General features: G+C 42.7%; 1 protein-coding gene, 3 non-coding genes and 1 pseudogene across 6 annotated transcripts in view; 4 read left to right on the forward strand and 1 right to left on the reverse strand.

The window, feature by feature from the left end:
• Positions 1 to 14197, reverse strand: part of MED16 (mediator complex subunit 16) — a 51982-nt gene extending 37785 nt beyond the window's left edge. The window contains exons 1-5 of one of the 3 annotated variants that reach the window (XM_074204479.1): positions 14048 to 14197; positions 12249 to 12451; positions 9520 to 9627; positions 7898 to 8067; positions 440 to 871 (exon numbers count right to left, since the gene is read on the reverse strand). In XM_074204479.1, coding sequence (XP_074060580.1) covers positions 440 to 871; positions 7898 to 8067; positions 9520 to 9627; positions 12249 to 12387 — 849 coding nt within the window. In that variant the 5' untranslated portion in view covers positions 12388 to 12451; positions 14048 to 14197. Of the gene's footprint in view, positions 1 to 439; positions 872 to 7897; positions 8068 to 9413; positions 9628 to 12248; positions 12452 to 13680; positions 13747 to 14047 lie in introns of those variants that run through there. The other 2 variants (XM_074204480.1, XM_074204481.1) reach the window with 2 other exon arrangements.
• Positions 14198 to 14500: 303 nt separating this feature from the next.
• LOC141503550 (U6 spliceosomal RNA) lies at positions 14501 to 14607 on the forward strand. The gene has a single exon (XR_012472900.1). It is a non-coding gene; the product is annotated as a U6 spliceosomal RNA (small nuclear RNA).
• Positions 14608 to 16767: 2160 nt separating this feature from the next.
• On the forward strand, positions 16768 to 17542 carry LOC141497524 (glutathione S-transferase-like; annotated as a pseudogene).
• Positions 17543 to 23760: 6218 nt separating this feature from the next.
• LOC141503552 (U6 spliceosomal RNA) lies at positions 23761 to 23867 on the forward strand. Its single transcript, XR_012472902.1, has one exon. It is a non-coding gene; the product is annotated as a U6 spliceosomal RNA (small nuclear RNA).
• A 276-nt stretch (positions 23868 to 24143) lies between these two features.
• On the forward strand, positions 24144 to 24250 carry LOC141503553 (U6 spliceosomal RNA). Its single transcript, XR_012472903.1, has one exon. It is a non-coding gene; the product is annotated as a U6 spliceosomal RNA (small nuclear RNA).
• Positions 24251 to 25874: the final 1624 nt, after the last annotated feature.

Below are 25874 nucleotides of genomic sequence, written 5' to 3' on the forward strand. Positions count from 1 at the left end.
TCCACTGGATCTTTAGTAATTCCCCAGCTCCATATGTCATCTCCTCCCTGCAGGACCCTCCTTCACCATCTCTGTCTTTCCATCCTTTAGCTCTTTCCCTTCTAGTCTGTTTTGTGTTTACATGTTTGTGTGCAGTGTAAGCTCCCTGAAGGCTTGGGTTCTCTATCTTGTCTATGTATCTTCAGTGCACTGAATGGAGCAGGTCCTTAATAAATATCTGTTATGTTGAGCAGAATACTAAGATTTGGAAGGGATCACCTTCCTAATCTTCCTTTCTCATCTTCATTTTCCAGATGAAAAAAACTGGACTTCCTGAGCCTCCATTTCCCCATTAAAGAAATGGAGATAATATTTGTAGCCATCCACAGAATTGTGAAAACTGTAAAGAGCCTCAGAGTGGAAGTTGTGGGAGGTAGGAGCAAAGCCTCCAGTTGCTCACCTGCTCTGACATGTCTCTGGCAAGGAACTTCAGGTGGGTGATGGCAGGGTACTTGTCTTTCCGCGCAGGGTCGGTCGTGCAGCGCATAAAGAGGGATGGCAGAATCTCCGTGTCTATCCTGCACTTCTCATTCACCACACTGACACATACCTTGTAGAACTGGACAGGGGAGGTACTGCTACCATCAGATGTGGCCACCACAATGTTCCCGCCACCGGTGAAGGCAATGTCTGCCAGGGCCACGCGGCAGCGCAAGCGACAGAGGCTCTCTGTGGAAGTCAGAACCTGCCCATTGGGCTTAAGCAGGGACACGGTCACTAGCCCACTGATGGTCACTGCAATCCAACCCTCCATGGGCTTTCCACCAAAAAGCGTCAGAGATGGGGAGAACTTGACTCGAGAAAACTTGTCACCGAAACTTGAGGCTCCAGACTGCAAAGGAAGAAATGGCCTATTCAATGCTATCTGTTAAAATTTAGCTCTTCCTTGATCCACCCAGCTAGTGGCATTGTCCCAATCCTCTATTCTCACTGTACATTGCTTTTTTGTTTAATATAATTCAATCCTTAAAGGGACTGTCACTACATCAGTAAGAATGATGACTTAGACTTCATCGCTGCTCTGACATGGTAAATGGTCTCCAGGAGTAGCTGTGGCCAGAAAACTTCATCACTCTTCAGCCAATTGGACAAGCACCTTTGGAATGAGCTAGGCTATTAAGCTCAGACAATGGACACTCCGATATTGGCCAATATCAAGGCACATCTGGCTCAATAGGACAAACAAATGATAAAGCACTACAAAAATAGGATTTTAATAAAGGTGTTAAAACCAGTTAAATTCTACTTTGTTATAGATTTATCTTCCATTAAAAGTCCTCCTCTGACATTTCAGCACACAGGGTCTGGAAGTGAATCCTAAAAAACAGTATAGGAACAAAACTGCAGCAGGTGCCACCAAGGTGGGAAGTTTCAGTGTGGGCTCAACAAGGGACTGCCATTCTCAGACCAGCCTAACTAGGCCAGGATCACCATCAGAAGGTTGGTCAGGGGCTGATGAATTTTTTTAGCCACAACAATCCATGACCCTATATCTACAAAATCCTGTAGGGACTGAGATCTGGAATGACAGAGAAAGTACATACCCTAAGCTAAAAGAACTGAATAAAGAGAGGGACCTTGTGGTCTTTTGTTATATTTTAGTGTTGGAGGAAGGGAGAGAAACTATCTTCATCTGCTTATTATTCCTTTGAAATGCAAAGGACTTTGTATTTCCTTGTTTAAGAGAAAGTCAGTGTTAGAAATAACTTGATTTCAAAGACTTAATTTTTCTAGATAGGTTCAGATTGGGATTCATCCATAGAAGACTCTTAGAAGTAGAATAGATTCATAAAATGTTAGTTATTCTCCAATTAACTCAAGGGTGATTTAAATTCAGATGGTATTCCTAGATATGAGTCAGAAGTTCATAGGTTTAGAGCTGAAGGGACTTGAATATAACCCCTTTCATTCTAGACACAAGAAAACACCTAGTTGCGAGGAAAGGCTAGGACTTAAACCCAGACCTGCAAAATGCTTTCTACAGTACCATGTTGTATCTGAGAAGTATAAGGAGAAAGGGGAAGCTGGACTGTCACTGCCTTAAAACAGGCAAAAAGACTTGTTTGGATGCTTCAAACAAAACAAACCCTCTAAAAGAATGAAATCTACTACCAAGACCTGTTTCTACACTTCAATGAACTATGAAAGTGTCCATGGGATCAGGTGGTCACAAGATCTGCAGGTTCCCTAACAAAAAAGTTTCAAGTACAGCCTTAGCAACAGGGACAAGCCTGGCTAAATAAAGAGTGAATTATTTGGCCATCACAACTTATGAGGCAAAAAAAGTACAAAATGGTCCTTAGTCCTGTGCAACTTCCCTTTTACTATGGTAATGACAGCAGCCCTGTGGTGAAAAATGTGCAGAGGCCTCTGAGATTACATTGCCTGACATCATCTCTCAATGTTAGCTTAAGAACTGATGACCTAAATGTGTAATGAGCAGACACGTCAGTGGCTGAGGTGAATCATAACAATTCTAATATTCTCACTGTAAATAAGACCAGAAGATAAAAGAAAACTAAAGGTAAGAAGGCTGGCATACAGGCTCTCCTTGGAGAACTAAATAAAGGAGTCTACAGAGTTGCTGTGTGTGTGTTTTTTATAAATTATGCATCCAAAGACAATCAGACACATCATTTCATCTCATTTTACAGAATTTAAGATAAGTATTTACAAAAAGATTACCACGGAAATGACTATAGCCCATGAACCAACAGCTGTAGTAGGGAATAAAGAGACAAGGAAATTCTATGAAGAGCTTTATAAGAGCCTACAAATTAATTAATGTACACTTTAATATGAGGCAACAGACACTGCAGTGTGCATAAGGCTGGTTTCAACATTAAGAAGACATGATGGGGCAGCTAGGTGGCACAGTGGATAGAGCACCAGCCCTGGAGTCAAATTTGAGTTCAAATTTGGTCTCAGACACTTGATAATTACCTAGCTGTATGGCCTTAGGCAAGCCACTTAACCCCATTGCCTTGCAAAAAAAATTTTAAAAAAAGAAGACATGATTTTAAGCCTGATGCTAACCCATCCTGGATGTGTGATTCTGGACAAATCACATAATAACTCAGGGTTACAGGTGATTCACTAAGACTGTTAACTGCAGAACACATGGCAATCTGCATGGGGGAGAGAATTTGCTCCCAAGGAGCAAATTTTCTGTAGGAGTTTTCTGCAGCAACAACATTCTTAGTGTGATTTAAAAAAAGCAATAACAACCCCTTAGTACTGTGACTTAAATGACAAAGTGATCATAGGAAAAACAGCAAAAAATAAAGGACAATATTTTTCAGAAACAAGGTAGGAGAGGTCAAAAAGTTATAAACTATACAGATTCTCATTATATGACAATTACATACCATGAAGGTTTTTGTTTCAGAACATAACTGCAATTGAACTGGGGGGGGGGGGGGGAGTCATGATGATGGTGTGAAGGCAGGAATTCCTGGAAACTCATTCCCCAAAAAACTCCAAAAGTCATCAAATTATGACTCTAGCCAAAATTAAGAGGGGCAGAACCACAGAAAGACTGAGTGATACAATTTCCCAGTCCAAGACAACTAGAAGTTCCGCAGGAAAGGTCTGTTCCACTGGGACCAGGTCTTGGAAAAAGCCCTGGTGCAGCCACAGCCACAACAAAGCACAGCCAGTTGGGCACCTGGGTCTGTAGCAGAGGGGTGGTTTCCAGACCTCTTGGCCCAGGGATCATTGGGGGACAATGGGAAGGAGTGGTGAGAGAACTCTGCTACACCAGAGTGAGTACGGAGCAGAGCTCCAATCTCAGAGCAGACCTGCAGTGAGAACCTATAGCAGGAGTTGGCAGAGCCACTCAGCGCATTCAGGGCTCTTAGCCCATAGACAGTAAGGGGGTCAGGGAAGACTGCAGAGGTATCTCTGCTCTTCCTGGGGCAGGACTCAGCTGTTGCCTCACTCAGATCCAGGTTGCAGTCTGAGTCCCCACAACATCACTATAGCCAAGCAGAGACCATCCTCACAGCTCTAGGGCAGAGGGGAGAGCCTGAAAAACGGGCAAGAGAGCAGAGCCTCTCATTAGACCTCAAGGTCCCTGTGGGTTGTCCCAACAAAAAACCTCCAAAGCCTTGGAAGTGCAGTCATAGGCCGAAAAAATGAGCAAACAAGAAAAAGAAGAATCTGACCATAGAAAATTACTTTGGCCCCATGGAAGAGTCAGAAGATGACAAAATCGAAGCTTCTATATCCAAAACCTCCAAAAGAAATAGAAAATGGGCTCAGGCTATGGATGAGCTCAAAAAAAAGACTTTGAAAATTAATCAAGGGAGGTAGAGGAAAAATTGGGAGGAGAAATGAGAGTGATGCAGATAAATCATGAAAACTAAGTCAGCAACTTGGTGAAAAAAAAATACAACAAAATACTGAAGAAAATAACATATTAAAAACCAGTTTAGGCCAAATGGAAAAAGCAACACAAAAGGCAAAAGAGGAGAAGAATGCCTTAAAAAGCTGAATTAGCCAGCTGGGAAAGGATATAAAAAAGCTCTCTGAAGAAAATAATTCCTTCAAATGCAGAATGGAACTAAAGGAAGCTGATAACTTTGCAAGAAATCAGGAAGAAATAAAACTCTTACAAAAAAAAGTCAAAAGTTAAAAGAAAATGTGAAATATCTCATTGGAAAAACAACTGACCTCAAAAACAGATCCAGGAGAAATAATTTTAAAATTATCGGGCTACCTGAAAGTCATGACCAGGAAAAGAGCCTAGACTTCATTTTTCAAGAAATAATACCACAAAATTGCCCTGAGATCCTAGAAGCAGAGGGTAAAATAAAAATTGAGGGAATTCACCCAACACCTCCTGAAAGAGATCCTAAAAGAAAAACTCCCAGGAATATTACAGCCAAATTACAAAACTCCCAAGTCAAAGAGAAAATACTAAAAGCTGCCAGAAACAAGCAATCCAACTACAGTGGCTCTATAGTCAAGATTACACAGGATCTGGCAAGCATCTACATTAAGGGCTCATAGGGTTTGGAATGTGATATTCTGGAAGGCAAAAGATCTTGGTTTACAACCGAGAATCAACTACCCAGCAAAACTGAACATCCTCGGGGACAGCTAGGTGGTGCAGTGGATAGAGCACTGGCCCTGGAGTCAGGAGGACCTGAGTTCAAATTGGGCCTCAGACACTTAATAATTACCTAGCCATGTGGCCTTGGGCAAGCCACTTAACCCCACTGCCTTGCAAAAAAAAAAAACCCAAAAAATTGAACATCCTCTTTCAGGGGAAAAGATGAACTTTCAAAGAAACAGGGGACTTTCAAACTTTTCTACTGAAACAACCAGAGCTGAACAGAAAATTTGATCTCCAAATACAGGACTCTAGTGAACCATAGAGGGGGTGGATGAGAAGGACTAACTATGAGGAACTTAATGATATTGAACTGTTTGTATTCCTGCATGGAAAAAATATTAAGAACTTATATAAACTTTCTCATTTATAAGAGCTGTTAGAAGGAGCATATATAGACAGGACACAGGAAGGAGCAGAATATAACAGTATAAAATAGTAAAAAGAAGGTATCAATGGGTAATAAAGGAAAGTATTGATAGGAAGGGAAAGGAGATGAAGAAGAAGCTAGGAAATTTCACATAAGAGTCAAGAAAAAGCTTTTTTCAGTGGAGTGGAAAAGGTGAAAGAAAGAGGCAATGAGTGAGCCTTCATTCTCATCAGAAATGGCTCAGAGAGAAAATAATAAATACACTTAATAGGGTGAGAAAATCTATCTTACCTAGAGAAAAATGAGAAGAAAGAGATAGGATAAGGAGGAATGGGGGGAGGAAAGGAGGGAATGGATGATAGAAGAGAGGGAAGATTGAGGGAGAGGGTACTCAGATACAAGATACTTTTGGACAGGGCCAGGATGAAAGGAGAGAGAGAATGGAATAAATGAGAGTGGGGAGGAACAGAGTGGAGGTACAGCTAGTAATAGCAACTGTGGGAAAAATATTGAAGCAAATTCTCTGGTGGACTTATGATAAAGAAAGCAACTCACCCCAGAGACAGAGACACTGGAATCTGAACAGACTAAAGTACATTTCTTTTTCCTCTCTCTCACTATTCTTGATGTTTCTCATCTTCTTGGGGGGGTATGTTTACTCTTATAACAAAATTACTGTAATAATAGTAATAATTAAAGTTGACTTACAAAAAAAATTTGCATTTCAAGAAAATAAAAAAAAAAGAAATGATTCATAGAGGAAATAACATATACACTTAATAGGGTATAGAAATCTATCTTACCCTAGAGAAAAAGAGGAAAGGGATGGGATAAGAAGGAATGGAGGGAGGGAAGGGGGAGTAGGTGATAGAAGAGAGAGAAGATCATGGGAGAAGGTACTCAGATAAAACAGAGAGAGAGAATGGAATGGACGAGAGTGGGAAGGAATAGAGTGAAGGGAAATACAGCTAGTGATAGCAACTGTGGGAAAAATATTGAAGCAATTTCTCTGGTGGCTAAGATGTAGAAGGCAACTCATCCCAGAGACAGAGCCATTGGAATCTGAACACAGACTGAAGTACACTTTTTTTCCTCTCACTATTCTTGAGGTTTCTCATCTTTTTTGGGGGGGAAGGGGGTTTATGATTACTCTCACAACAAGATTATTGTAACAATATAAAATAAACAAAAAAATTGCTAGGAAAAAAGAAAATAACTGGAAGGTACTAATCTGAAAAGTTAACAGTTAGCCTCAAAAAGTCCAACTGAACATCTCTAAGCAAATGGAAAAAAGACTCAATTTTGCTCCTGTTAGAGCAAAAACAATAATTTCAAAATAGAAAATCAAAAATGAGAAGAAAACAAGGCATACAAATGAGGCAACTCCAGTCTGCCCAACTCAAACAAGCTGCTGTCACTGAAACATGGAAAATGGGTAATAGACATTGACACAGTTCTATTTCCTAATGGAAATTTAACCGATAAAAATAAAACATAACAACTAGGAGACTAAAAAACTTTGGATTCTAGTCTAGTTTGAAGACACCTTAGCAAGCAGAGGAAGATGACAGCAAAAGGCAGTATCTTTCTCATTATAAATTTGTCTATAAAATCTCATGGAAGAGGATGGTGAGGGGGGGAATGAACAGTATGGGCTCATAAACATTAAGAAGTAAAAGGACAGGGATGGCTAGGTGGAGCAGATAAAGCACTGGCCCTGGAGTCAGGAGTACCTGGGTTCAAATCTGGCCTCAGGCACTTAACAATTACCTAGCTGTGTGGCCTTGGGCAAGCCACTTAACCTCATTTGCCTTGCAAAAAAACCCCTAAAAACAAAAAACAAAAAAAGAAGTAAAAAGACAAACAGGAAGTTGGATGAAAAACTCAATTAGGTTAGAACATTTATAAAACTAGAAAGAGCATAACAGATAAGATTGGAAAAGATCCATCAAATTCCTAACACAAATTTCTTTTTGTCCATCAATGTAATGGAGCTCTAAGATTACAGTCCTCAATGTGCTACATGAAGCAAAAGAATGACCTTAAAGAAAACAAAGGGAGAACAACTGAACTAAAGCAGGTGTTTAGACAGTGCTGGACAAGACACAATTTAGAGGATGTTGTGAAATCAATTCTCGAGATATCTGAAAGAATAAAGTAGGAACCAGAACCAAAGATCATCCAAGCCAGAGGGGACGGCTGGGGGCATAAAGAACATCCTAGCAGGTGGGGCCTACACCAGGTAAAACCGTGACTAGCAGAATGGTGCCAGGACACTGGAAAAAGGATAATGTAGCTCTCCTTTAGCCCAGCCCAGCCCTCACTCCAGTATGTTCCTTGACCCTTTCCACAGCCATTGGCCTCTCACCAACCTTCTCCACATGGAGGGCAAGTTTCACACCATTATGTAACCAGGACAAGGAGACGATGGGGTCACCTTCTACCATGCTGCCCACGGTGTTCTCCCAGCTGTTGGCAAGATGGTCAGACATGCTCCAGCACTTCACATGCCCGTCAGCATCGGCTGAGAGGAGCCTGGAGCCTAAGAGGGAAGCAGAGGAATAAGGAGGGAAAAAATGATCAGGAGCAGCCAGGTGGATCCTGTTTGAGGCTTATTCAATAAAAAAAAAAAAGGTTTCCTTGAGGCCTTGGCTTTTATATCACTCAGTTTCCATCTATATATATAACCCCTGTCTGCTCCCCTCCCCCCAAAAAAGAAACAAGGCTTCCTTGTAAGATTTATTGTTTAAAAATTAAAAACAAAAGGCAACCCAAAAGTTCAGCAAACCCAACGCATGTGTGTCTGTGTGTGTGAGATATTCCACACCCATAGCCCACCACCTCTTCAAAGAAAGAAGGTTCAGGCCCTATAATGTGAGGGAGGGGAAAGAAAGGGGGACCTCTATGGAAATGGGCAAAGACCACTGGTTAGCAGCTGTGACAATGATATTATTCATATTAATAATAATAATTTACCAATAGCAACAATCACTAGTATTTCTATAGTGTGTTAAGGGTTGCAAAGCGCTTTACAAAGGTCTCTCATTTGATCCTCACAACAACCTTGGGAGGTAGATGCTATTGTTATCCCCAACCTACAAATGAGAAAACTAAGACAGACAAAAGTAAAATGATTTGCCCAAGATCCCAGTTAGTGTAAGTATAAGAAGCTGGATCTGAACTCAGGATTTCCCTATCCCAGGCCCAGTGCTCTATCACTTATTGCCCATTGGTTGCCTCAAAGAACAAGATTAAGAGCCGAAGCCCCTGGATTTGAATCCCTAGAATGTCACTAACTAGCTAGACCCAGGAGGAGAGCTCAGTGACCACTCTCCCCATACCCCCCTCCAATCACAGAGAGGGAAGGGTCAGAGAGGAAGGGAGGAAGTAGAGTGCTGAGGAGGTGTGCAAAATGTGTCACTGATGCTTATCCAGGAGAATAATGTGTGTGAAAGAGCCTTGGAGAAATGTTCCTGAAGCTGAGGTTCATTAAGTTCAGGATACAAAAGAAAATATTTAACAAGTGTTTTCTAAGAATAAGCCACCATAGTAACTAGGTGTTTTAAGATCTAATAGCTTAGGGGCAGCTAGGTGGCGCAGTGGATAGAGTACCGGCCCTGGAATCAGGAGTACCTGAGTTCAAATCCGGCCTCAGACACTTAATAATTACCTAGCCGTGTGGCCTTGGCCAAGCCACTTGACCCCACTGCCTTGCAAAAAAAATCTAAAAAAAAAAAAGCTCTAATAGCTTAAAACTGCTCTCAAACCTATGGGTCACCTTCCACCTAGAGGTTATTATTAAACTAAATTTATTGCCCTCTGTGAAGACTAACCACCTCCAGTTCTACAATTTAATGACTATGGGTCAAAGGTCCCAGTGCTGCTCACCTCCAGCCCAAGTTTTGTCCAGGGGTCATACTGTCCCTGGCCAGCCCTTCCAGCATGACAGGGCTGACCATGAAGAATAAGGGACAGCAGAGAGGGCTCTTCTTACCAGACTGATCCCACTCCAGGCAGGTTATCATCTCATTGTGTTCAGAGTTAATGGAGTACACATCCCAAGGGTGCTCGGTATCCAAAATATGAATCATGTGGGTCAAATCTGAGGAGAGAAGAGAGAGCAAATACTGAAGGATAGCAGAGAGAAAGGTATTTGAAGTTTACAGCTTTAGTTACTTCATTAAAAACAGCAATGAGAATGGAGAATGAGAGGCTCTCCAAAACCCAAGTGCCTTCATGGTCTATTTGTCAAAACTTATTTAATCAGCACATTTGTATGGACTACATACCATGGGGAGGTGAATGTTCCAGGACTTGAGGAAAACCCAAAGTTCAGCTAAACTTGGCCCCCATGCACTTCACAGTTTGAGAGAGATAGGATGTCTAATGCCAATGGAAATTATAAATTCATTAGGAAGGTATGTGAGGCCTAAGGGAGAAAACAGTACCTAGAATCTGACAAATGGCAAAGTACTATGTAAGCACAGACTAATTATATTTCTACATCAATGTGCAGTGTGGGTAAAATTGTCAGGGCTGCCACAAATCAAAACCATAAGGACAAAGTTTATATAGGTTTCAATTTAGGCAGAAGATGAATTGAATATGGGAAATGGGGGGGGGGGGGTGTCTGGGTGGCTCTGTAGATAAGAATGCTAGGGCTAGAGTCAGGAATTCAAATCTACCTGAGTTTAAATACGGCCTCAGTGGCTCAAGGGCCAATGCTCTGTCTGTCACCCAGCCATCCCTACTATTATTACTATTTTATTTTATTTTGGGTCTTTTTTTCTTTTTTTTTTTTGGTTTTTACAGGGCAGTGGGGTTGGGATGGCTTGCATGTCACACAGCTGGGTGACTGTTGGGTGTACAGGGCCAGATGTGGGCTCAGGTGCTCATGGCACCAGGGTTGGTGCTCCATCCATTGGACCACCTGGCCATACCTACAATTATTACTATTTTTTTTAATTTTAATTTTTTTCTCTCCCCTTTTCTTTATTGCTCAAGAGAGTCTATATTTTTTGGAGGGGGTATTTTGTTTACTCTTAAACAAGAATATTTTATTAATGTATAAAAAATTATTTGTACAAAATGAGAATAAATATTAAATATAGAATCAAAAATAAATATAAATATGGCCTCAGACTGAGTGACCCTGGGTAAGTTATTGAACCTTGCTTGCCTCAATTCCCTCATCTGTAAAAGGAGCTAGAAAAGGAAACAGCAACTTATTCCAGTATCTTTGCTAAGAAAATCTCAGATAAAATTGCAAAGAGTCAGACATTACCAAAAAAAAACCTGAATAACACTAGAGTTGGACAAAGTTGTTTTGGGGGCTTGCAGAGTAGGAATAGGGGATGTGGTATATCACAACTGGACAGGCCTGCTGCTGGGGGCTAACAAGAGGAAAGCCTTTTCAGGTTAGCTCCCTCTTACAACTTCATCCTAAAGGAAAGGACTGCCTATGGGGGGAATGGGGACATGAGGAGAAGGTAGGGAGTACAACACAAACAGGGTTAAGGGAAAGACAGAGAGGAATCACAGAGAAAATGAAGTTGCTCTAGCTTTCTCTCTCAATCACCATCTAAGGGTAATCTATAAGACCCTAAGCTTTGAAAGAGCTCCCTATACTATGGAGCATCATAGATTCAATCAAAGCAAAACAAATGACCAATGTGTTCACAGAATGTCAGGAGGCTTGGAAGAAACCCTAGAGCATGGGTGTCCAATGTTCTAGTTCTTCTCAACCACTTCAGCCAACAAATCCTAGTCAAGGGCTGTAGATAAAACTTTATATTTATTGACTACAACATAACCCACACTCCCAATGAGTATAATAATAATAACATGTAAAAATGTTGCAAGAATGGTCTTTGAGGGCTGAAGTATTTCCACTCCTCACTCTCATTTTGCTGAGGAAACAAGGGCCAGAGTCTGGCATCAGCCTGATGCAGAGACCTTTAATTCAAGGATCTAGGACACTGCAGGGGCTTCTACGTAAAGGCTGGATCCCCTAAACAGGCTTTGATCTGAGCATCCTGATCTACATCATGGAGATTGAACCAGATTAAAATGTAATTGTGTCTACACATGTGTGTGTGTGTGTGTGTGTGTAAAATTGAGATAAAGTCAATTTGTGGTGTCCTAAGTCACTATGCAGGGAACCTTTCTTTTTTTTTTTAGGTTTTTTTGCAAGGCAGTGGGGTTAAGTGGCTTGCCCAAGGCCACACAGCTAGGTAATTACTAAGTGTCTGAGACTGGATTTGAACCCAGGTCCTCCTGACTCCAGGGGCGGTGCTTTATCCACTGTGCCACCTAACCGCCCCTCAGGGAGCCTTTCTTTCTGGGTTTGAGCCAAGAAGCCCAAGAGTACAAGATTCTGGGTTACAGTCCAGGATTTGTTCTTGAAGACCTCAAAGAGCTCCCTTCACTGGGTAACCACCATGAATTCTGATTTCCTCATCTGAGAGCACTGGGATGAGGACAACATACCTCAGGTGCCCCTCAGGTGATTCTTGCTGAATTTCATTAAACTCCAAAGCTTTGAAGGTCAGAGCTCAGGGTTAAGGTCTGGCTCCCTCTACTTCTGTAACAACTAACTTAACCTCCTACACTTGGCTGCTCCTCTGTACCAGCCTGCCTACCTCACAGGGCTGCTATGTGGGAAACACTTTGCAAACTGTAAAGCACTCAGCCATTATTAGTACTCTGCAGCAAACAGTATACCTTTCTCCTCTTCATTTTTCAGGTCAGTAGTGAAGGCTATGAGATTTCGGCAGGACCAGGCACAGACCAATGGGATGGAGGGGCAGTGATTGCTTTTAGGTCTTTTCTCCCACTCACAAACATAAGCCAAATCCATCATACCCCTGGTTTATTTTCTGGGGTCCCCAGCCTGGGACCCCTTGGGTCAGAAGACAAAAAAAATCCTAAAAAGAAAAAAAAGTGTATTTCATTGTCTTGTTTTTATCCTTTAAAAGCTTTTATATTTCAATCTAAAAATAGTCTGGCGATTGTCACAGAAGAGGCATTTGATATATTTTTAGTTTATTTTTCTCATTCCTCTTTAATAATAATTTTTTTTAAATATAATACAATTATTTGTTTTATTATTCATAACTTAACTTATATTTACCATTATGATTACTGGGGGTGGCCTAGACCCCACTACACAAAACCTCCCCCCACCAATCTGCCATCAGTTTCTACCGGACCTTTTTCCCACCCACTGGAGGCTTTTCCCTATCCCCTCCACTGATAGTGCCTTCCTTCTGAAGATACCTTCCATTATTAAGTTATGTCAAGAAGCATCTATTAAACTCCTACTAAATGCAGAGCACTGGGCTAGGGGTGACAAAGAAAGGCAAAAAAAACCAGATCCTGTCCTCTAGGAGCTCAGTGTGGTGGGGAAGACAGCAAGCAAACAATTATGTAAGAACAAAATATAGACAAGATAAATTGGAGAATATCTTAAAGGAAAAGATAAATATAAAATATATATGTTTAAAAATTTAAATAATATATATAAATTATAAATAAAAAATAAAGGATATTGAAAAAGTGCAAAAAGTTTGTATATATCTTATGTGCACATAGGTCTTCACCTGTAGTCTTCCCTATTAGAATGTGAGATCCTTGAGGGCAGGGCCTAGCTTTTGCTTTTCTTGGTATGCTCAGCAGCAAGGAGTAAGTCCTTAACAAATAAACGCTTGGTGACAGACGCTTGAGACATAAAATTGGCACGTCATTCTGCCTTCCTTACATCAATCCAGGCCATTTTCAAATTTTTCTTTTTTAGGTTTTTGCAAGGCCATGGGGCTAATTGACTTGGCCAAGGCCACACAGCTAGGTCATTATTGAGTGTCTGAGGCTGAGGTTGGATTTTAACTCAGTTCCTCCAAACTCCAAGGCCCGGTGCTCTATCCACTGCGGCACCTAGCTGCCCCCATTTTCAAGCTTTTTTTTACTAATCTAAGGCCGGGATACAGAAAACAGTTAAGTGAAACAATTCATTAAGGATGCCACACCTTCTAAGGAAGCCTGTTTTTCTAACGACTTCTTTAAAATTTGAAGGCAACAGAGTAAGGGACTTGGCCAGGGTCACCCTGCTAAGTGGGTGTCAGAGGCGGCACCACCTGACGACCCCTTGCCTACTCACCTTTGCAAGCCCTGGGCCTAAAATCCCCAAAGAGAGTTTGTGTTTGAGTGCTGCCCGCTCTCCCTGCCCCCGCTTTCCCTGCCCCCACTTTCCCCGCCCCCACTCTCCCCGCCCCCGCTCTCCCTGGCCCCGCCCCCCTCTGCTCTCCCTCCCCCCCGCTCTCCCCGCCCCCGCTCTCCCCGCCCCCCCACTCTCCCCGCCCCCGCTCTCCCCGCCCCCACTCCTCCCCTTCCTGCAGGCTCCTCCCCCTTTCAGCGGCCTCCTTTAAGGCTCCGCCCCCTCGGCCTCGGTTGGGACCAAGCCCCGCCCCTGCCCACACCTTCCGCCCCGCTCCCGGGCCAGCCCCCGGACGCCGCCTGCGCCTCACCTCGGCTCGGTGCGACCCTCCGGGCCCTGCTCCGCTCCCGCTCCCGCCGCGAGTGCAGTCGGAGCGACGGCTCCGGCCTGCGTCGGCCCTGCCCAGGAAACGGCGGGCCGAGCAGATACACCGGGAAGCGCCGAGGCGGACGGCGCAGGGTCGCGGTGGCTTCTGGGATGGAGGAGGCCCTGACCTCCTAAGGCGTTCCATGGGGGGGAGTGTCATATGTTAATCACGTACACACCCAGCAGCCATTACGGTCTCAGCGAAGCAAAAGCTGAGCTTCACATAGAGAAATTTCCAAGATTTTGGATGTTAAAACGATACTTACATAATATAGAGAACACTTTCTCAGAGGGTAGAGAAGAAATTATGGCACGCGGATAATGTAGTTAAAATACCATATGTAAAAGATGTTTAAATTGCCGTGCCTTAAATAGCTCTGGGAAAGACTCACGGTTTGTGCTCGCTTCGGCAGCACATATACTAAAATTGGAACGATACAGAGAAGATTAGCATGGCCCCTGCGCAAGGATGACACGCAAATTCGTGAAGCGTTCCATATTTTGCCAACTCGTGCCCCGGATCTTCACGGGCGACCACCGAGGCGCCGTGCCCCCTCGCCAGGCGCGGGCGCAGCTGCCCCCCCCCACTCAGCCCAAGGTCACGACCAAGGCCGCCTCCCCGCGGGGGAGCCCATTCCCCAGCCCCGCCCGCCAGGCGCCCGGGAAGGAGCTGGCACCCCGGCTGATCTCCAGGGAGGAGCGAGGGGCCGCGTCCGGCGTGGACCTCGACTGCGAAGCCCCCAGCTCCCCGGGCCTGTCCAGCCTGGCGCAGGCGCTGCCTGATGGCATGGAGGAGACCCGGGTGCCCACCACACCTTGGCACTGCCCCTGCTCAGTGGGTCCTAGCTGGTCTGATCGCCTCCGAGCTAGTCCGGCGCCAGATGCATGTCCCTTCGGAGAAATTGATCTGGCTGCCATAAAAGGAGAGCTTTTTTTTTTTTTTAACGTTTTAAAGATTTTATTTATTTTGAGTTTTACAATTTTCCCCCCATTCTCGCTTCCTCCCCGCCCCCGAAGGCAATCTGCCAGTCTTCCCATGGCTTCCATGGTATACATTGATCCAAATTGAATGTGACAAGAGAGAAATCATATCCTTTTTTTTAGGCTTTTGCAAGGCAAATGGGAGAGAAATCATGTTCTTGAGGAAGAAACAAAAAGTATAAGAGATAGCAAGATCAGACTATAACATGTCAGTTTTTTTTTTCCCTAAATTAAAGTTAATAGTCCTTGGTCTTTGTTCAAAGCCCACAATTCTTTCTCTGGATACAGATGGTATTCTCCATCAAATATAGCCCTGGTTGTTGCACTGATGGAACGAGCAAGTCCTTCAAGGTTGAACATCACCCCCATGTTGCTGTTAGGGTGTACAGTGTTTTTCTGGTTCTGCTCATCTCACTCAGCATCAGTTCATGCTAATCCCTCCAGACTCCCCTTCTGGTTTCTGATAGAACAATAGTGTTCCATGGCATACATATACTACAATTTGCTAAGCCGTTCCCCAGTTGAAGGACAAAATGAGAGTTCTCGAAGTAGAATCACAGAGTAGCCCTGGAGCTGGAAACACTCAGGTTTTTATCTAGAGCCTGAAAAATTCGCAGATCAAAAAAATTTCTTTTTTCTGGAAAGACAATAAATGACTTGAAGACAATGTGAGTAATATCAAAGGTCTGGGCAAGAGTGTGGAGAGAGAGAGGAAAGCAGTCGTGAGAGCTGGCTGGGCTTAGAGTGTAGCGAGACCCAACAGGAGGAGAGTTTAGCCCAGATCTTTAAAGTCTCACCCATTTCCTGGGCACAGAAGAGTCAGGAAAAATTGGTCAAGGGGAAATCCCACCCCCTCTACATGATTGAAGTCTGGAAAAGGCTGAAAGCTGGAGGGGAGGGCTGAGATGAAATTGCTCTCAAGGATTGCTACATTGAACAATAAGAGGGAATTTACATCTGGTTAGGGTCCGTGCAGCCAAAAGAGTCCTCAGAAAACACCAGGCAGGCACAAATAACATTTTTTAATATTAAAAACTAGACAGCTATTTCTCCTTCTACAGAATGACATCTTTGGCTCTTGTCCATTGTTATTGAAGACCAAAACGACATCACTCTGAATGGCATAAAACCTCAAGGAGATAGCATGGGGTAGGCCAAAGCAAGCCCCAGGCAGAGTTCTAGTCTTAGATCTACTCTATAGATAGTGTGACCTCAGGCAACCACCCTGGGCCTGTACATATGTCTATGCATCCCATCCTTCAAAATAAATGACAAACTTCATTTGATCAGGTCACTCCTGCTCACTGTCTTCTATTATCTCCGCTCCCTTTCATGGCTAAACTCCTTGAGAAGGGTGTCTGTGATGATTTACTAGAAATGGAACCCACATATCTCCACCACCTACTCAAACTGCCAAGAACCTGAGAAAGATGAGCCTCTACAAGTGTGGCGGAAACTTTAAAAATCTTTAAAACTTTCTTTTAAACTGCTTTAAAACTCTCTTCATTTTCTCAAGAAATTATAAATAAATATTTTTCAAATTGTCTATAGCCTTTCTCAGACATTTTCCTTTAGGAAAATCAGAATAGAAAATGAGGCCTTCCTTTTAAATGGAGAAAAGACAGAATATCTTTAAAAATCTTCCCCATAGAGCCATCTTTTCACTCCCTTCTCCCAAGACTGCTCCTCCTGGACGACCCTCTCTCCTCTGCAGCGAAAATTTGAAACATCACAATGGCAAATAAACCTGTTCTCCACTATGTTAATGGAAGGGGAAGAATGGAAACCATCTGATGGCTCTTGGCAGCAGCTGGAGTGGAGTTTGAAGAAAAATTTTTTGAAACAAAGAAACAATTACAAAAGTTACAAAAAACTGAACTATTCTTCCAACAAGTGCCAATGGTTGAAATCAATGGGATGAAGCTGGTTCAGACGAGAGCCATTCTCCACTATATTGCTGAGAAATACAATCTACTTGGAAAGGATCTGAAGGAGAGAGCGCTATCATGTACTCAGAGGGAATAATGGTTCTGATGGAGTTAATCATTATCTGTCCTTTCCTGAAAGGAGAAGAGCAAATAACAAGACTCACTGAAATCACTAACAAGGCTAAAAACAGATATTTCCCTGCTTTTGAAAAGGTTTTCAAGAGTCATGGACAAAACTTTCTTGTGAGTAACCAGCTGAGCATGGCAGATGTGCAACTGTTTGAAGTTATTTTAATGGTGGAAGAGAAAGTCCCTGATGCACTCTCTGGATTCCCCTCACTCCAGGCATTCAAAACTCGAATGAGTATTCTCCCAACAATTAAGCAATTCCTGGCCCCTGGCAGTAAGAGAAAGCCTATGCCAGATGCTAAGTATGTGGAAGAAGTTATCAAGATCTTCTTTTGATTCTACAGCAAACAGCACCCAGGGAGAGAGAGAGAGAGAGAGATTCTGTTTGTGATCACTCTGTGATTCTAGGACCCTTAATGCTAAACTCCAATCATGCCAGTTCTGATAACCTGTAAGCCTTCTCTAGATATAGCTACTGCCCTAAATAATATTTCAAAGGAACCTAATAAACCCAGGATGGGGAGAGGGGACAAGGGAAAAGAGCACTTTTCATTCAAAAATCTCTTCTTTTCTCAGTAATCTATTATATTGACTCTAAGGGTCACAATTGAACACTTATCTAGCTGAGACCAGTGATTTCTTGGCCTTAGGAGTTTCTTCACTTTAATTTGCTCTAAACCTTCTCAAGTTTTTCTGGTTCACTACCTAACTTCAGGGACACTACCGGTCCTAGTCTTAACCTTCCCATTTGTTTCCTTTACCTGAGGGAGACCACCATCAGCTATATGCCCCCTTCACCTTCCAGAGGTAACCTTGGGAGGGAGACCTTATCTAAACTGTTCTAGCACCATGCTGAATGAATGAATTTTGTACTATGCTTTTTGTGCAGAACATAACATTTGAAATTGGATTGCTCTAATTGTTGGGGGCCTAATAAAAGGCAAAATGTTAGTTAATGCTACTGATCTAAACCATGATCACCTGTAGTGAGACAACAAATGAAACACATATGCATCAAATAAAGGCTTTGTATACACACACACACACACACACAAAAAAAAATCTTCCCCATAGGGAAGGGGGGTTTCCTCTTCCAGGGCAGGGGGTCAACCTCTTTGGGGCAATTTTTATTTGAACTGAGGTTTCCCCCACCCTGATACAGAAGTGCACAAGAATTTTTAAAAAATGCCATAGCAAAGTCTCTCAGTCTTTTCCCCCCAGCCTGTTTATCCTTTCTTCCCTGCCCTCCTTTCTGTAGGTGAGGTGAGGGTCTGTGCCTGGGGCTGGCCTAGACCACCAGGTCTGGGGCGGGGTGGGAAAACAGAGTGGATAACTCTGTACTTAACCAAAAACTTCTTGGATTGGGGAGAGAGGTGGCATTGCCCACCTGGGGACTACAAGTCTCTCTCTCTCTCTCTCTCTCTCTCTCTCTCTCTCTCCCCAAGTGCCTATGATCCCCCTCCCTCTTGCCCCATCCTTCCCTTGCCCCTCCTTCCTGCCCCCCAACATACATGTTCCCTAGGTGAGGGGTCCCAAACCAAACAAAACTGGAACTCTTGGAGTGGGGAGGACTCAATCAGCCTTATTCTGTATAGCAGGGGTGAGGAGGGTGGGAGGGAGGGACCTGGTGAATGTATCAAAAACAATAAAATTTGGGGATCTTAAAAAAAACTTCCCTATTTTCTCAAGAAATACTATATATATATATAAATAAAAGAAATGCTAAATACTAAATGTCTTTCAAGTTGCCTACACAGACATTTCCTTGTAGGAAATTTAATAGCATAGAAGCTGGGCCTTCTTTTTAAATGGAGGGAAGAGGAAGCATGTTTAAAAGCCCTTTTCATTTTCTCAAGAAATATTAAGGAATAAATATTTTTCAAATTGTCTACAGCCCTTCTCAGCCTCCCTATTAAACAGAGAAAGAGGGAACTATCTGGGACTAACTAGGGTGTACCTCTTTTCAGGTTAAGACTTTTGCATCTCCCCCCCCCCCCAAAGTAACAAGATTGTAATTAGGCAGTGATCCAATCTTCTCCCAAAAAAAAGACTGAGATCTCTAGAGGGAAGAGTCTGTCTCTAGGGTGCTAAGTAGTCAAGGAAGAAATGGTGCAGGGATTATGGTTCTGGAATGGTTACTCTAAGCTATATTTGAACAAGGAATAACATTGGCTTTTGATCAAGATTCCTACAAAATATCAACTCAAATTGTCTCCATGTAAAATCAGAGGACAGAGGGAATGTGCCCATTTTAACATATCTTTCTCTAGGCTAGATATGCTTGGATTTTAGAATGACATTCAACAAATAAAAGTTGTTTCTGGCATACTTGTGCTTCAAAGACAGAGTAGAGAGTCTATTTTTTCCTGGAGGATATCCTACAGTAGATAGTGCATTTTCCTCCTTAGATGAGTAGTAAAGACTACAAGATCAGGCATAGATCCATGCAAGGAAAGGACAGTGATTTGGTGGGGAGGTTCAGATATCAGTCAACTTTCATTAAGAATGTATGAGACAGGGGGCTGCTAGGTGGCGTAGTGGATAAAGCACTGGCTTTGGAGTCAGGAGTAGCTGGGTTCAAATCTAGTCTCAGACACTTAATAATTACCTAGCTGTGTGGCCTTGGGCAAGCCACTTAACCACATTTGCCTTGCAAAAATCTAAAAAAAAAAAAAAATGTATGAGACACCTAGTACAAGCCCTATGCTACAGTATACAAAGAATGACAAAAACACAGTCCCTATCCTCAAGGGTCTTACATTTTAATAGAAGAGACAACCTGAAGCAACTATGTCTACACAAGAGATCTACACTAGAAATGAGAGATAATCTCGGAGGGAAGATTCTAGTGGTTGGGGGACAAGAAAGGTCTCCTACGGGGGATATGATCTCAGCAAAGTCTTTGGAGAAAGCTAAGGGGAGGTCTAGAAGAAACACTCTCAGGCATGGGGAGAGCCATGAATAGAAGTCTAGAAATGAGACAGGGAATCCTTCTATGTGCATCACAGCTGAAGGAGGAAGATCAGAAATGCAAGAAGGGGATAGCTCATAAAGCTATTGAGAGCCCAATGGAGAGTTTGGTATTTCATCCTAGAGATCATAAGGAATCGGTGGAATTTACTGAATAGAGGAGAGATGTGATCAGCCCTGTGCTATAGGAAGCTCAATGTGACTAGTAAATGAAGAAAGAGTTGAGAGGAGGGAATAACCAGTTGGCTTTTTCAGTGGTTCAGCATTAGGTGATTGAGGGCTGAATCAAAGTGATTGCCTATTGGGAGAGAGAAGGACTTAAACTAGAAATAGCAGACTCTAGCTGATGATTAGATATGGGGAATAAGAGAAAGTGAGGAATTGAGGCAAATACTGAGCTTGTAAGAATAAATTGATTGGGTCAATGATGGCACCCTTGCCAGTAATAAAGAAGCTGGCAAGAGGGGGCTTGGGAGGAAAGCTAATAAGTTCTGTTTTGAATATGTTGAGTTTGAGATGTCCAATAGGTTACTGAGTGAACCAAGAATGGAAATCAGGAAAGATACAAAGATCTGAGTCATCTTTATAGGGATGAACATTGGACCCTTGGATAATTAGACTTAGGAGAGAACAGGAGAACCAGGAGAAAGCAGTTCCACTAAAAGCTATAGTGGAGAGTGTATTCAGAAGAGAGTCAAAGGCTGCAAAAAGATTGGGAACAATGACAATTAAGTAAAGGCTGTTAGATTTGTAGGTGAAGAAATCATCAGTAGCTTTGGAGTAAATAATTTAAGTTGAATGATGAGGTCAAGAGTCAAACTGCAGAGAGTCAAGAGAGTGAGAAGAAAGGAACCATCATAAGAAAGCACTCATCACAGACACCCTTCTCAAGGAGTTTAGCCATGAAAGGGAGCAGAGATAACAGAAGATAGTGAGCAGGAGTGACCAGATCAAATGAAGTTTGTCATTTATTTTGAAGGGTGGGATGCATAGACATACTCATAAACAGCAGGGAAGCAGCCAGTAAATAAGGACAGGATGAAATTAGAAAAAGTGAGATGATAAAAAGATGGGGAAATCTGTCAAAGAAGATAAGAGGGAAGAAATCGCATGCACATAACAGCAGACAGGAATTGGCTTTGACCACAAGATTTCTGAATTGATTTTTCTAAGGTCCCCCAACTTAGAGCCCCGCCAAACCATCAGATCCTAAAAAGGACTGTGTTCTCAATAGCTTTTGTATTTTAGCCTGAAAGTAATCAATCAGTCAATAAACATTTATTAATTAGATGCTGTGCATCAGGCACCATGTATACTAAGTACGGAGGATACAAATAAAGGCAAAAAAACAGCTCTGCTGTTCAGGAGATGACAGCCTAATGAAGGAGACTATGCAAACAACTATACTCAAACAATCTATATACAAGATTAAATAGGAAATATTCAACAGAGATAAGACTTTCATTCATTTTTTAACAAAATCAGTTGATTTATTTGCATCATAAAAAAAATAGTATCAAGAATATTAGGTTTAGTTTTCCTTGATACTTTGTAGTAGATGGTTTTCCCAGAGCTGGACTAGTAAACAGAGAGTAATGGGTAAACATATCCCTGTGTTGAGCTGAAATGTAATGACAAAGTAACAAGATTGTATATAGAATGCAGTTGGTATACCACCACAGTAGTTAAAATACTGACTGTAAAGCTTGACAGAAAATAGATTTCTCATAGACAAATACAGAAGCTGGAGGATTGATTTGGTGAGATTTTGCAATAAGCTGATGTCCTTGAATATATCCTGGGGATAATTTTTTTAGAAAATTCTTCCTTCCATAGTCATATGAAAAATTGCTCTGAATCATTATTGATTAGAGAAATGCAAATTAAAGCATCTCTGAGGTACCACCTCATACCTCTCAGATTGGCCAATATGACCAGAAAGGATAATGATCAATGTTAGAAGGGATATGAGAAATCTGGGACATTAATACATTGTTGGTGGAGCTGTGAACTCATCCAACCTTCCTGGAGAACAATTTGGAAATATGCCCAAAGAGCAACAAAATGTGCATACCCTTTGATCCAGCAATACCACTACTGGGTCTATACCTTGAAGAGATGATGAAAAAGGGTAAAACCATCACTTGAACAAAATATTCATGGCAGCCCTGTTTGTGGTGGCAAAGAAGTGGAAATTGAGTGAATGTCCATCAACTGGGGAATGACTGGACAAATTGAGGTATATGAATGTGATGGAACATTATTGTTCTATTAGAAACCATAAGGGATGGGAATTCAGGGAAGCCTGGAAGTCTTTGCATGAACTGATGCTGAGAGAGATGAGTGCAACCAGAAGAACATTGTACACCCTAACAGCAACATGGGGAAGATGATGAACTTTAATGGACTTACTCGTTCTATCAGTGCAATATTCAGGGACAATTTTAGGGTATCTGAGATGCAGAATGCCATCTGTATTCAGAGAAAGAATTGTGGAGTTAAACTATTCCCTTTAATTTTTTTTTTAAAAAGTAGTATACTACATAATTTTGCTATCTCTAATATTTTATTTTTTTCCTCAAGAATATGATTTTTCTCTTAACACATTCAATTTTGATCAATGTATAGCATGGAAACAATGTAAAGATTATCAGACTGCCTTCTGCGGGGGGAGGGAAGGGAGGGGGGGGGAAATTGTAAAATTGAAAACCTTACCAAAAAATGATAGGTAGAAACTACTATTGTACATAATTGGAAAACAAATAAGATATTTTCAAAAATTCTTCTTGAATTACATAGAACAAGAATATGGCCATTTTGTAAAAGAAAATAAATTGGGTTGAGGTACCATCATTAAGAGAGATCAGAACCTAAAAAAAAAAAAGAGTTCAAAAGTTTTCATAGGAGGGGGCCAGTGAATAGAGATTAAGACTTGAAAAGTAAGGAAGAGCCTGGGTTAGGAAGGACTTGAAAGACAGATTTTTTTTAATTTTTTTATTTTTTGCAAAGCAATGGGGTTAAGTGGCTTGCCCAAGGCCACACAGCCAGGGCATTATTAAGTGTCTGAGGCGACAGATTATTTTCTATTTGATCCTGGAAGCAATAGGGAGCCGGTGAAGTTTATGGAGTGGAGGAGGGACCTGCACTTGTGGCTGAAGGGAAGATGGACTGGAGCCGGGGAGACGTGGCAGACCGGCCCACTGGAAGGGCCGAGGCCAGGATCCAGGCTTCCCCCGAGGGGAGGCGGTGTCAGAGGGATGACGTAATCAGCCTCCCTCCTCCAAGCCCCTCTCCCCGCCCCTCTCCTGCGTCCCTTAAACCCCACCCCCTCCGCCGCACAGACCCCTGGGACAGAGGAAACTCCGCGGATTCTCGGCCAGTCGGATTAGGAGAATCTTCGCTTCGGGCGTCATATGCTAATCACGCAAATACCCAGCAGTCACTCCTGTTTCACACTCAAGGAAAATTTAATCGAGATAATGAGCCTTCGAAGAGTTCAAATTTAAAAAAATAATAATATGATGCAGTGGTATGTCATATTAAAGAAATTAGAGCGAAATATTAGAACTCGAGTATGTGTCATATAACCATATGTGTAAAGAAAATAAATTATTGTACCTTAAATATCCCTGGGAAAGACCAGCAGATCGTGCTCGCTTCGGCAGCACATATACTAAAATTGGAACGATACAGAGAAGATTAGCATGGCCCCTGCGCAAGGATGACACGCAAATTCGTGAAGCGTTCCATATTTTGGTTCCCCGCGCAGCCGTAAACGAGAGGGCGGCTCCTCCTTACCCTTCCTCGCAATCACCCAGCATCCACTTCGGCCTCAGTGAGGCGAAAACTGATTTTGTTAAAAAGAGACTTTCCAGCTTTTGACTGACCAAATACATTTCAAACAACGTGCGAAGCAGTTTTTAAGAAGTTCGGAGAGAGGGCGTGGCTCCCGGAGCATGGGCTCCGGTCACCGTAAGTGAAAGATGGTTTGGGTTCTGAGCCTTAAATAGCCCCGAGGCAACGTGGGCCATCGTGCTCGCTTCGGCAGCACATATACTAAAATTGGAACGATACAGAGAAGATTAGCATGGCCCCTGCGCAAGGATGACACGCAAATTCGTGAAGCGTTCCATATTTTGGTCAGTTTCAGTTGCACACTTCCACAGCTGATGGACACTTTTTTGTTCCTAAAACAATAAAACGGATCTAATTGCAATTCCACTTTCCCAGAACTAAAATGACCTCTTGCCAGCCTCGTTTGCCACGGCTTCCAGCACTGCCCGTCTGTCCCGCCTCCTAAGCGTCCGCTGTCCTTTTGTTTCCTCTGTAGCCACAAATGATTTCTAATCGTTTAAGGATTCCATGCTCTCCTCTTACAGAGAATCATTGTTCGACATGGGGGAGACCAGATTGGAAGGTTTGTCTCTGTAGAAAAATACTTACTCCTCGAATTTAGATTTCAGATTTACATTCTGGACGAAGATTTGCTATTATATTTACGAAACCCGCCGATCGTCGCTTAGTCTCAGCTGTTTAAGTTTCAAAATATTATATATTTTAAACATGTGGTGACATTGTATATGGTTTGATTTCTAGTATTTCGCTATTTCTTTAATATTATATCGCCTTGTACATCACTGTGATTTTACAACATGAAATCTCTAAGCCTCGTTATTTCAAATAAATATTCCCTTCAGTGGGACAGAGGTGGCCGCTGGGTGTTTGCGTAATTAGCATACGACACCGGAACTGAAGGCTCTTCGCGTGGGTGACGCAGAGTGGTCGGAGCCTCCGCTATCCCAGAGGTCTCTGCGGCTTGGAGACTTTAAGGGGGACACGACTGGAGGGAAAAGCAGTTCGGAAAGGGCGAGGCTTGGGGTGAATAAAAGCCTCTAGAGGTGGGGGGGGTCCCAAGGGGAGGGGAGGAGTTTCAGGGTGCAGAACCGGCCTGGCGAATGAGAGGGCGGGGCCTTGGGTTGAGAGTGAGGAGTAGGGGGCGGGGCCTCGCTTGGGGGCGGGGCCAGAGCTTCCCCTCCCCATCTGTGGGGAGAGCTGGGGCTGTAAAGCCAGTGCTTGCATCATAGGGAGGAAAGGGTTGAGAAAGATCCTTTGAAGGGAGGGAAACTATCTGCATCATCTTTGCCAACTGGCAAGAAGCTGCCGGCATGGGGAAGAGTTCTGTAAATCCAGCTGGGTAGCTGATGCAACAGCCTTGGCTCCGGATCCCCCCAAGCACCGGCCTGGGCTTTAAGGCGGTTGTCCTCACCATGGGATAGAGTTCTCCCCAATTTTTTGACATTCTGGGAAAAAACACCAGAGAGGAACATTCTTTCCAAGCTAACTTTCCCCCTGTATTGTGAAAACGGGATCAGTGAATTTGTAATGAAGGGGACTCAAATCTTGGTTCTGCTGCTCACTCTGTGACCTCAGATTTCTCCGGGGTTCAGTTTCCTCATCTGTAAGATTAAAGTTGTTCAGAGAGGTCCGACTCTTCTTGACCCCCATTTAGGGTTTTCTTGGTAAAGATTCTGGAGTTTACTATTTCCTTCTCTAGCTCATTTTACATTTGAGGAAACTGAGGCAAATACGATCACGTGCCTAAGGTCACATAGCAAGCATCTGAAGTCACATTGGAACTCGTCTTCCTAATTTAAGATCAGATAATCTAAATCCTGGCCCCACCTAGCAGCCCTAGGGACTATATTACATGGAAGGTCTGTTCTCTGATTAGGAAAATAATATTTACTCCACATTTATACAAAC

This window comes from Macrotis lagotis, chromosome X (genome assembly GCF_037893015.1).
Source record: "Macrotis lagotis isolate mMagLag1 chromosome X, bilby.v1.9.chrom.fasta, whole genome shotgun sequence".
In the NCBI taxonomy this organism is placed as follows: domain Eukaryota; kingdom Metazoa; phylum Chordata; class Mammalia; order Peramelemorphia; family Peramelidae; genus Macrotis; species Macrotis lagotis.